Genomic DNA, 13,009 nt, shown 5'->3' with positions numbered 1-13,009 from the left:
GTTCTTGTAGGTGATACGTGTTACAATCTCGATATAAATCCGGGCATCGTGGGAGAACACCTGAAAACAGAATGACCTTCGGGTTTAATCGTTCAATTCCCTTATATAGACAACCATATTTACGATGAATTTCATCTAAATCGTCATTTGAATTATTGGTACCAACGTGGACCAAAATTAAATGAAAATGGTTGTTCATAAAGGCAATCTCACGTGTCAACCTTTCAATCCTAGCTCCTGGAAAGCAACGAAAATTAACTTCGTAATCAAGTACTTTCGCAGACAAATATTCTTGTAAATATTTAATCATAGAATCTCCGATTATGAGTATTTTCATCTTTTCAGATTGCTTAGACAAACACATAACTAAAATAAGATAATTAAAACTCAAAATATCAGCGCTAATACTACGTACCTTACTACCACAGCAGCACGTGCAAGAAAAATGACGAAAACCTGTATTGCTTACTTCCAAAAATTACATTTGGCTTCATTTTTCAATTTTGGCGCAAATTACGGTAACCTCTTAGTGTTGCCATCGGTCACGTGAGACCCGCTAACTTCCGTAAACTCTCAGCGTTTGTCGTCGCATATATCTGCAAACCTCTTCTGGATTTGACATAGGCAGCAATACAGAAAATATTGATTTGATATCAATTTCCATTATGATTAATTCTTGTAATGCAACCTGCTTCGTCCCTGGATGCAACAGTGGTTATACATCTGTTAGGCAGAAGAATAAAAGCTTGGGAATCAAGAATCCAAGCATATTTAGAGCTCCAAAGGTGAGCAACATTTATATCATGCCTGATCACAGTCAGACGAATTTATATAACTTTACAGAACGTCTGGATTGCTAGTAAATAAGAGGGTATTTAAAAAGTAATAGACAGGAAATTAGTTAAATATTTCACAGAACTTTAAATTGGAAATTAGTTAAATATTTCACATAACTTATGTGCATTTGCATTTCGGGCATGAAAGCAGGCAATCCTGAGATTTTAAAGTTAAATAAATTCCTGGAATTATGCAAGAATGATGGAATATTTGCCTCTTTATTTCATTTACAGAAAAGGAGATTAACTCATTTCCCTTCTTTTCCGTTGAAGTAGGTTTTGGTTTTTATAATAAATGGAAATGAGCACTATGCTGCTTAAAATTAACTTCACTTGCAATGTTTGACTGAAAACATAACAGCAGATAAGTGTAATGAAAAATTGATTTTCCATGAGATAAATTCAGCATATTAAATAAGTTACGAGTATTATAAAATCATGCCACCTAATCACGATTGAATGGCTGTTAAAAATTAAGATTTAAATCTTGATACATTGCACAGTGAGAACCATCATGCACAAGGATTTTAAATTTGAATGTGTTAAACTATTCAAGCGTTAGTGCTGCAATTAAATTTTAATTTGCCATTACTATTTTCAAATTAAATTTTAATCATTAAATATTAAATTTGCATCAATGTCACATTAAAAAAAATTGCATACACAAGAGTATTTTAATTTTGTATGTAACTGAATTCTGATATTTATACATACTTGTTGAAATATATTTTACAGGATCCTGTGCTGCTAGACAAATGGAGACATGCAATTCCTTGGGCCGACCGAATACTTTCAGAGAAGGATGTTGTATGCGAGCATCGTTTTGCAGAAAGTGATATAAAACGATTTTACGAGACGAAGTTGTTCGATGGGACAATATTCAAGTTGGAAATGGGCTGCCCTAGACTCCAAGAAGGAGCAATATCCTCAATCTTTCCAAATCTGCCTTCATATTTATCCAAACCGTCACGTAATAGAAAAGCACCTGCTGCAAGAAATGTGCCTGTGAAAAGAATGCTCCATTGGTTGCAGATAATGTTGCCGCTACTAAAAAGGATTTTACATTTCCACTGTTGACTGAAAGTCTGCAGAAGATTTCCAAACCACATTGTTTGTGGACTGTAAATTCTGTAGTTGAATTCATTGTATGTGCTCGATGGGCAACTAATTACATGTGTGAAAAAAAGGGTTATAATTGATAAAGATATGACTGTAAAGGTTAGTTTTGTTTTGACATTTTTATAATTTCAGTATTGCACGTCAAACTGCACTTAGTACTATTGTGCTACACATTCATTGCTTTTTTTTTTCATGTGTAATTTATTCTTCACTTATTTATCGTTATTTTTTCAGATTTCTACGTTATCTTTTCTGAATTTTTGAGCTATGAATAGATGGATTTTTTTTTTTTTTTTTTTTTTTAATTAAGGAAATTGTCAGACGTGATACTTGTCTGTAGTGTCTTAGAAGGATTATTTTTCAATCAAAAACATGTTCTGAGAGACATAACATGAAATTATGTCTCAAGGGAAATGGATTAGGCATATTTCATTGTCATTGGTTTCATGCCTTAGGAAAGAAACCAACAAGTGTCTGGTTAAAAAGTGCATGGCAGAGGAACCAATTATTATGACTGACGAATGGCAGGCATGGGTATTATGTGCATAAGATTGTTAATTATCTCACAAATTTTGTTAAGTTGCAACTGATGCGCTTAGTCTATAAAATCCTGCTGCCTCTGAAATTATGAGTACAAAATTGTGGTCTTGAAAAGTAGAATTAGCTAATCACCTACTGAATACCTGTTCCGACATGAAGTTAAGTGTAATGGCCAAGATCCATTGATTAAATCGCTATTAAAAATTTTCTCCTCATAGGGTAATATGCATCTGTCAGTTTCCTCGTGGGGTAATATGCACTGTGATCCAATAAAATATTGATCCTGCATTTCTAATTCATTGGTCAGTGTGTGTAATACCTTATAAGCAATGATATTAATTGTATATTATTTTATAGATAATATTTCTTGCTTTCTCATTGTTTTGATTTAATAATGGTATTTTGTTCCCATGTCTAAATAATTGGGTGCTAACTGGTCAAGTTTTAATTTTTTAGCCAGTGTATATTGTTTGTCTTGCTGTTTTGTTTGTTTTTATCCAAACATGATGTGTTAATATGTACTAAAGATGCAATAGCTGAATTTAATAATTTTTATGTACCTTTAATTAATGTGGCTAATGTTATGCAAATGCTAATTGTTATACTAATCATTATATTGCAATGCTTGTTTAAAACACAAATTCACTTTAGATCCAGGTGACCTGAGTATAATGAACAAAATGAACATATTAATACCTGCATCAAGAGCTCTTTGCTTATACTTCATGAAAAAGGTATTCCATTTGAAAATGCATTGCTTATCCATCAGAATATTTACAATGGTACTGGTCATCCTTCAACTGGTTATTCTCCTAATATTCTGCATTTTGTAAGAAAATTATCATTACCTTTTAATATGTTTAATCTTGATCCAAGGCCATTCAGGTGGAAAAATCACATTATTTGTGTGATTTTTTAACACAACTAAAACTAAGTTATGAACATGCCTATGAGATGTTGGAATAAAGCAAATAGAACTGAATACTTGAAAAATGCCACATTAAGATCATTCAATGTTAATGATATAGTGTATGTGAAATCTAAGGTTACATTCCAGCATAGGTTTTCGAAAACTTTTTCTTCTAAAGTAAAGATGTAAATTATGTTATTTGTGCACTTGACAATGATTTTTTCTCAGCCGTTTATAGAATTCACATCAGTTGCCTTCGTTTGGCTCCTAAAAAATTCTCCCACACTTTAGTACACTTAATTCTTTTTTTTTTTTTTTCACTCATTTCTTGTACTGTCATAGAACATTATTACAAGTTATGCAATATGTTAAATTGTTCGAAATTTATTGTTATGTGTCTTTTGTTGATTTCTTGATTGTGCAAGCATAATCATTAGAGTTTAAGGCTTGATCACCCTTAAATATCATTTCGAGATTCAACGACATTGTGCCTAATATATAAGTGCATAAGTGTTTGATTTCAAAATTTCCTGGTATGATGTGATTATAATGGTTTGTATTGTTTCTTCATCCTGTATGTGATTTATCTAATTAAGTGTAACTGGGGATGTACAAAAATTGCATTTTGCTTTATCATAGAAATACTTCATTTACAATTCTGTACTGTGTACTTGCAATATGGTATATTCGAAAATTTTATGTACCATATTTATATCATGCACTTATATGTATTTTGCATAAAAAGTTGCTTGTATTGAATTATGGAATATTTAAATAAGTGGTTCTATGTTTTAATGTTAAAAATTTTGTTTTTGTGTAGATGGCATGGTTTTGGTGATACCTAAATGAAAAAATCTTCCCATTTAAAATGTAATCTATGTAATATGTATTTCAGACTGTTAGCTCCATAGCGATTGTCATGATTTTATATGAGGCTGGCACCATGATACCGGAATTTTTATTATGCACATAATTAATTTTTCCTCCTTCCCTCAAAAAGGGGTGAATATCTGATGAGGTCACATGTATTCCTCAGTCCTTGGAATTATTACAGCCATCTAGAACCAGATAAGGGATTTCATCTGGCGACAATACTTTTGCCAACAGGTTTGTTATAACATGACCAAGCTATGTCATCAGACAACTCATTTCAGTTCAGTTTGTCTGCAAAGTGAAAGAAATATTACGATTGGTTGTTCTCACTGTGGAATATTTTCATTTTCCTTATACTTTTCTTTCTGGAGTATGTTTGACTTTTTGTCTCCACTTACCGCATGAGAAATGTCGAATGTTGTTAACGAAGGCTGTGAAACTACACTCAGTGCACAGAAATACAAATTTTTAGGTGCCAGGAGGGATTCTACTGTGGCAGACTTCATGCAATCAATATGGAGTAAAGTCTGACGAGAATCGATAAATAAATGATCTTTGAAAATGTATTCAGGACTCTTCTTTTCCTTTTATTGGACAGCTCACCATGACATGGCAAATATCATGATCCTACCTTGGGTAAGCCACTGTACTACTGAAGTATTCTCTTAACACTACACACACTTCCTATAGCTCACCCTTGTGTGTAACAATATAAAACAATACTGCTAAGATTGTTTCGGGATTATTTATATAATTACTGTTACATTTTTATTAAATTTTTGTTATTTAATTGAACTTGTTTCTTTCATTGCGAGTCTTTAATCGTTGAAAAAGAGATATTAAATTGAGAATAAAAAAGTAAATAATTACTGCAAGAGAAAACAGACTTTAGTTTTATATAGTTAATGATGTTTTTTAAATACCGCAGCAAGCATACATTAGGTATTCTGATATTAAACTAGTAGTTTTGCTAGACTCTATTAGTAAATGATCAGTTCAAAAAATGAAAATAAAAAATAGGGGCAGTAAAACATAACACATGCAAAACATTTTTTTCAAAAATGCTACATGTACCAATTTGAAACTTAACAGCGAGAAAATATCATATCATTATAACTGTGATAAAATTTTTCTGAACATAAGAAATTCATTTTTTAGGCTATTGAATGGGATAGAATGACTTTGAAAACTTATTAACTACACTTAATTTCAGGGAGGGGGAACACCATTGTAGGTAACGAGAGTAATATATAATTTAACCATGGCCAACAGTTCAATGTCTTCATACAGATCCTTTGGAGGAAAAGAGCACATGTACTTTTTTTATGTTTCACGTGGAAAGACCAGGAAAATGCCCATGCAGCTAGCCTCTTGGCGGGATTCGAACCCAGGACCAAACTAGCAGTATTTGGTGCCTTTTGCTGCTCAACTGCTGGTGGGAAAGAACAAGGTGCTTGCAAATTGAACACAAATTTAATGAATCACTCTAGCCTCCTATAGCTCACCATTGTGTAACAATATAAAACAATACTGCTAAGATTGTTTTGGGATTATATAATTACTGTTAAATTTTTTAAAATTTCTGTTATATAATTGAACTAGTTTCTTTCATTGCGAGTCTTTAATTGTTGAAAAAGAGATATTAAATTGAGAATAAAAAAGTAAATAATTACTGCAAGAGAAAACAGACTTTAGTTTTATATAGTTAATGATATTTTTTAAATACCGCAGCAAGCATACATTAAGTATTCTGATGTTAAATGGGTAGTTTTGCAACAAATGTAATTAGATTCTATTAGTAAATGATCAGTTCAAAAAATGAAAATAAAAAATAGGGGCAGTAAAACATAACACATGCAAAGCATGTTTTTCAAAAAAGCTACATGTACCAATCTGAAACTTAACAGCGAGAAAATATCATAACATTATAACGGTGATAAAATTTTTCTGAACATAAGAAATTTGTCTTTTAGGCTATTGAATGGGATAGAATTTTCCTCCTTTGGAAAGAAAAGAGGACATGTACTTTTAAAATCAAAAAGATCTGCATTATATTTTTAGTTAAAATACTGCATTTATTGGTTAGAAGTTAGTTCAAGCAGGCCAAAATTAAAGATAGATTGAATTAGTCAATATTTTTTACTCTTTATATTTAATTATGAATAATATAGTTCAGCATAACCAAGCGTTCAAAATACTTAACTAAATTCAAATCCGAATTCTATTTTAAAATCTTTTGAAATCAATTTGAAACATACTTCTCAAATAACAAAGATATGGAAAGTTTTAACAGAAAACGATAAAAATATCAAAATCAAAACTGACATCTGATTTATAAAAAAGAATAACTTATTATGATAGTACAGAAAATTTACTGACTGAAGCAAAAAATTCTATAAGCTTCATTAAAATTTCGCCACAGTTTATATCAAGCTGTGTATCTAAGCATTTTACAAAATGAGAGACGTGAAGAAACTATTCTAATTAAATTTAACATATATACAGCAAGTATTATTACTAGTAATATGATTATTTTTCTAAGGGGGAGGGACTGAAATATAATCATTAAATTAATCATTCATAAAAAGTACTACAAGCCTTACAGCATGAAAGCTGTAAATTAATTTTATAATTTGAGGAATAAAATACAATCATTAGTGAGCAGAATATTATAACGTTGATAATAACGCAATCCATGACATTAAAAACATAAACATTTTTTCATTCGGTACTAAGCTTCGCCGCCTGGCTACTCAATAAATGTTTACATTTGGAACTACTAAGATGGAACAACAGCGCCATCTAGTGAACGCGACATTTTAGGACCGTTTTTCTACTAGGCAGTTTCACCTCCTTCATTATACTCTGTGGTAACAGCATATGTAAAGGTACAAAACACCATACATAGGCTACATCATCAGAAAATTTTGACTAAGTAAACTGCAGGCAACATACCTGAACTCTACAATAACATGTTTATAATGTAATGTTTTGCAGATACTCTAATAAAATATGCATAGCTGCCAACCTTGAAATATCAAAACCAGGAGGTTCTCATGCAAAAAACCAAAAGATTTTCATGGGAATTACCTGGAAGTTTACACAACGTGAAGGGACACCATTTAAGAAGGATTCCACATTCACTTAAATTTACTTTTATAAATACGTGATTTAGTTTAGTGAAGTATTTATAGTATGGCTCAGATGTAAAATATATTAATATTTAATTATTTCATAAGAATAAATAGTAAAATTAAATTTAAATAATTCTCTTCTGCCATTGCTGCAAGGAATGAAATTTGAATTTAACAAATATTCGCTCATTCATATAAAGCTAATTCAAATTTAAATTTTAAATTATGAAAATTTAATTGTATATAAATAAAAGATTAATTATTGCTGTAAACTAATTTACAGTATCATTTAAATTCAGAGAGCATATGTAAATTAAGTGCAAGTATAAAAAATTTTTAGGATTATTAAATATTTTTTCATGGTTTTAGATACTTGCACTTAATTTACATATGCTCTCTAAATTTAAATGATACTGTAAATTAATTTGCAGCAATAATTAATCTTTTATTTATATACAATTAAATTTTCATAATTTAAAATTGAAATTTAAATTAGCTTCATACAAATGAGATAATATTTGTTAAATTAATATCTAATTACATATTCTAAATTTTATGTTCTTTTTATTCAAGCTGAAGCTGTTTAATCACTGTATTTAAAATTAAAAACTAAGTATAAGACAAATGAAATGTCATTTGAATTTTTTTTTAAAAAAAGTGATTTTCTCCTTCAGTTAAGTTAATTTTATTTTGTAATTTTTTACACTTTTATACTCGGAAAATTCTAAGTAGGAAAAGAAAGCTTTTAAATACAATGAAAATAAAACTAGTAATTAAGCATAACATAAAAGGTTACTATACTCTTTGGTATTCAGTTATCAACACTTAAAAAAATATTAGACATTGCTGCATGAGGTATTTCTCAAACTGCCGTGTATTGATATTCATGCCATGAAAGCAATTAATAATAATAAATAACACAGAGGGTTGGCATCAAGTATAAAAATTATTCAGTAGATTACTGATGTTTTGATGTACAGTGTTTTAACTTGAGATGTGTGCCTACCAAAAAGATGAGAGCCAAATTATTATCATACAGATTTATGTTAATAAATGATTATTTCTTGAATATGGAGATATTTTATTTACTGCCGAACTGAAATTAAGAATCGGCGTTCTCAATATTTTATCTATGAAAAAACATCCAGTGCACATGCACAAAGCATACCAAAAAAAAGGGGGGTTGGTAGTGGTCTGGAGGTTCAGATTTTAGATCACTTGCGGTATAGTTAAGACAGCTCAGATCAAATAAAATTCAATAAGAAAAATTGTCCTAAAAATCACTAGGGATGGGGAATGGAATTTGTAAAATGTAAACTTCATTAATTCAATAAATTTCAAGTAAAGGCTAAAAATATATAAACTTTGTAATTTACCAAGGAAACTAGGACAGTTGGCAGCTATAGATTTGTATATATATATATATATATTGTAAATTCAAACTGTGCATCTTTTTTTCAATAGTAAACCAAGCAGAAAAATTGTCCTAAACAACTGTTTGCATGAAACTAAAGCATGTGTGGGTTAAGAGTATATTGAAAGGTGCCCCTTGTATTATCAAGAATTTGTTGTTTCATTTATTGCCAAGTTGTTTTATTTATAGTAACCTGGCTAGTTGAATGTTGAGGAAACCCTATTATGATGTAATCAGTTGCGTGATTGCGGTAAATTTTGAATTATGGGAAAAGATTTGCAAGGGCTTGTGGTGTGTGTTGGTTAGGAAGTACATTGCTTGTTTTGTAGTTTAGATGGTAAAATGGCTGAATGAAGTAAAAATTAATTTGAAGTTTCTCCACAATTTGGAACAAAAAGGGAAAAGAGCATTAATTGACTGATGTGTAAATGAAGGTTTACTTAGTAGCCATTGTAAGTGTCCTGTTTGTAAGAAGGAAATGTGTATGGTTGAACGTCGGAGGATATTGGCACTACGAATGATATTTTTCACTCTTATTTTGTGAATTTATGTGGCGATGCCAGTATACAGATTCTAGTTCAGATAATTTTAGGAAGTTTTTGGATGCTATTAAGGAATTTTGTTTGACTGAAGACATGGAAATTTCTAAATAAGGTAAACAGATATCTCCTTTGCATAGTGCTTAGATGCATAAGATGAATTTCCTTTCTTATGTTATTTTATTGTTTGATTTAAAATATGGTTTATTGAGATTACGTATTTTTTGTTTGGCTCTACTGCAGAATTGGGTGCTCCTTTGACTTTTTAAGTGAAACTAGGTAGATGCGTACATGGACAGAGTCAAGGGAGTGCACAATGCCAAGTTTATGCAATTATCTGATTTTTTTAAGTGAAAATATGTACATAGATACCGAGTTTGTGCAATTCTTTGATGTGTTATTTTGTCTTTGTGTAGCGGCAATTTTTGCTACACAAAGCCAAAATAACAAGTCAAAGAACTGCACAAACTCAGTATCCATGTACTGCCAAAAATCGCCAGTGGGCACCCATAAATATATTTTTACCCATGTATAATATGGGCCTTAATAGACCACTTATACAAAGTTTGAAAGTTGAAGTTTTTTCCCTAGCAAAGGCTTGAAAGTGATGTAATAAATATTTTGGTACTTTCTGATTACATGCACCTCCACCAAAAAGTCCCAAACTCATTCCCAACTTCGGAAAGAATTTTTTTTTTTTTTTTTGGTTATCTTTATGATGCATCTAGTGCTGTTTACTTTTTTACATTCTTTTTTCTCCATATCAATGTACAATTCCTGTTTTTTTCCCTATTGCTATGCTTCTTTGTTTACAGCAATCTGTGTTCACTTAAAAAACATTAGCGAACTGCATAAACTCAGCATTAGGCATAATTCTAGCATCAAAACAAAATCCTAAGATGAGAAGGTAAAAGGGCACTTTTTCATTATGCATCCGCAACACTTTTTGCTGCCTGCGAAGAGAAGCCAATCACATGGCAAGACCTAATGATAGCACCATCTGGGGCTGTGTGTAAACAAGAATAATTAAACAAATGTGCACATACTATTACAATAGTACTACTAAAATGCATGGCACGTGCATAATGGAAAAGTACTGGCAAAAAAAAGAGGCACACGATGCCTTTAAACGAGCCACATTACACTTAACATGTGCAAAAAGCTAAATCTGAGATCTCGTAGAAGACAACAGATACAGAAATATGCAAGCTACACACCACTATGTTAAAATGCAGAAGGGATCATAATCTGAAGTAACACTAGCAAAAATGTCCAGAAGTGGATTCATCTGGATTGTCAAATCTTTTTGGCAAAATAGTGCATTGTCTCACTGATATATTTTTGTGGCTGTTTGGTGGGGATGTAAATAATCAAAATGTACCAATATTTCCTTTCCATAAATAACCCTTCCAAGTTAATAACATTATACACATACATCAAGATTGCATTTCTCTGTTGATAAGCATATGCTGCATTAGATTCTGCTTTTGCATAAATAGCCTTTTATACATATCGGTCTTCTCCCGTGTGTGAATATGCATATGTCCTGAGAGATGATGCTTGAGTCTGAATTTCTTATCACATACATTACATGTGTAAGGTTTTTCCCCTGTATGTATACGCATATGTTTCTTCATATCCTGCTTTCGTGTGAATAACTTCTTGCACACATCGCACACATGAGGTTTTTCTCCTGTATGCATACGCATGTGTTCTGCTAAACACTGCTTCAGTCTGAAAGACATATCACATGTCTCACATACGTGAGGTTTCTCTCCTGTGTGTATACGTACATGCTTTCTGAGATCCTGCTTTCGAGTGAATAACTTATTGCATACATCACACACATGAGGTTTGTCTCCTGTATGTACATGCAGATGTTCCATTAAATGATGCTTTCGTGTAAATAACTTTTTACATACATCACATAAATAAGGCTTATCCCCTGTATGTGTGCAAAGATGTTGCACTAACTGATGTTTCAGTGTGAATGATTTGTTACATATATCACAAATATCAGGTTTTTCTCCTGTGTGGATATGCATATGCTGTGCTAAATGAGGTTTCTGCTTAAATGTTCTGTTACATACATTACAAACATACGGTTTCTTACCTGAATGCACACGTATATGCTTTACAAGATCCTGCTTCCGTACAAACGACTTGCTACACACATTACATGCGTAAGATTTTTCACCTGTATGAATATGCATATGTTCCATTAAATTAGACTTTTGAGTGCATGACTTCTTACACACATAGCATACATGAGATTTTTCTCCCATACCCATATGCAAACGCACTTCCGATATCTCCGGAGTTAACTTTTTATCATACATATCATTTATTTCATGTTTCTCTCCTGTATGAATACACATATGCATAACCAAATGATGCTCTTCAGTGAATAATTTTTTACACACATTGCATGCATAAAGATCTTCCATGTATGCCACGAAAAAATTTTCAAATAAATTGCCTCATATAAATATATAACATAATTCCCTCGCTTGCATAGGCATGTCTGTTTTTACATCCGATTCAGAAGCAAACAATTTGTAAACCTTTCATACATAATTTTGTAAAAATTACTCATAACTATGCAAATGTGCAGGTAAAAACTGTCCTTTATATGGACTGTCATATACATATATAAAATACTTCCATTGCTTTTACAAGCAAGTCCTCATCACAAGACTACAATTTCTTGATATATAATTTACTTCATCTATGTTTATTAAGTTTCAACTTTATTATCCATTACTCATATAGCAAATAACATTTTCATGTTTGTTTAACTTAGATACTAATCTAAGTCGCACAAAAGCCCTTATATACTTCTGTTTCCAGCCAAAAGCCTCAGAGCACACAGCCATCTAGAGGTCAAAACTCCTAGCCCTTGATTCCTCAAGAACCATCAGCAGTGTCCGATGCTTGCATAAACACGTATGTGTGTAAATAAGATTTCAACGCAAATATGTTGTAAACCTTTCACATATATGCGATTTTGAATACTTTACACAATTAAATGATAATTAATATTCTCCGCTAACTCTTCCGCAAATTTTATTTATTTTACAATCAATATTCCCATCCGCTCTGGACATGGATTTGGATATACGTTATTTTCATTTCCAACACGCCTTTCTGCCCCTTCGGAAGAAATTAACGCCAAGTTAGCGCTAAGTGAAGTGATGGCAGCTTCTAAAATTCTTGGAATTTATATAAAGCCACTTATCCTTAAGCACTGGGAGCTTACTTAGCATTAAATTTAAAAAATGCAGTGCTTTTAAATTAAATAAATGTTAGTTTTTACGCAACAATTAGCGATACTGAAGTTAGCCTAAAACAAAGAGGAAATGCAGCTTTGGCTTCAACTATATACGTACAAGCTCTGGCCATAGCAAAGAATGTATACATATTCTTTGGCCATAGCATGGTTTATACTTCACGCATGCGCAATAGAGCACGGTAACCATGGCCAAAGAACATTTATGTGTTCTTGGCGATGAATTCACAATTCAGATTCCCGGAAGATTCCGTTTCCAGTATTGCTGTGTTTGTTAACATTGCTGTTGTGAACTTATTTTAGAAGTGTTTAATTTTTTGTTTTATTCTGATAATACAGAAGTATGCATAAAAGG

At 31.6% G+C, this 13,009-nt stretch overlaps 2 protein-coding genes across 2 annotated transcripts; one reads left to right on the top strand and one right to left on the bottom strand.

Annotated features, from left to right (window-relative positions):
• Nucleotides 1-580: 580 nt before the first annotated feature.
• Nucleotides 581-4,844, top strand: LOC118192570 (uncharacterized). Its single transcript, XM_035363562.2, has 2 exons — nucleotides 581-785; nucleotides 1,572-4,844. The coding sequence occupies exons 1-2, from the start codon at nucleotides 666-668 to the stop codon at nucleotides 1,911-1,913; spliced, it is 462 nt and encodes a 153-aa protein (XP_035219453.2). The 5' UTR covers nucleotides 581-665; the 3' UTR covers nucleotides 1,914-4,844.
• Nucleotides 4,845-8,073: 3,229 nt separating this feature from the next.
• LOC118192568 (uncharacterized) lies at nucleotides 8,074-12,758 on the bottom strand. Its single transcript, XM_085818424.1, has one exon. It carries the CDS (start codon nucleotides 11,810-11,812, stop codon nucleotides 10,802-10,804), a length of 1,011 nt encoding a protein of 336 aa, XP_085674550.1. The 5' UTR covers nucleotides 11,813-12,758; the 3' UTR covers nucleotides 8,074-10,801.
• Nucleotides 12,759-13,009: the final 251 nt, after the last annotated feature.

This window comes from Stegodyphus dumicola, chromosome 1, assembly GCF_044657685.1.
Source record: "Stegodyphus dumicola isolate Sdum_Otavi_A_Nest chromosome 1, ASM4465768v1".
Lineage (NCBI taxonomy): Eukaryota > Metazoa > Arthropoda > Arachnida > Araneae > Eresidae > Stegodyphus > Stegodyphus dumicola.
Note: the sequence above shows the minus strand (reverse complement) of the source record. Positions and strands in the feature narration are given on the sequence as shown.

Excerpts from the sequence above, each read along its gene's own strand:
- LOC118192570 (XM_035363562.2), top strand. The coding sequence starts at position 666 with ATGATTAATTCTTGTAATGCAACCTGCTTCGTCCCTGGATGCAACAGT. Across the intron at positions 786-1,571 it reads GCATATTTAGAGCTCCAAAG|GATCCTGTGCTGCTAGACAA; the intron begins GTGAGCAACATT and ends TATATTTTACAG.
- LOC118192568 (XM_085818424.1), bottom strand. The coding sequence starts at position 11,812 with ATGGAAGATCTTTATGCATGCAATGTGTGTAAAAAATTATTCACTGAA.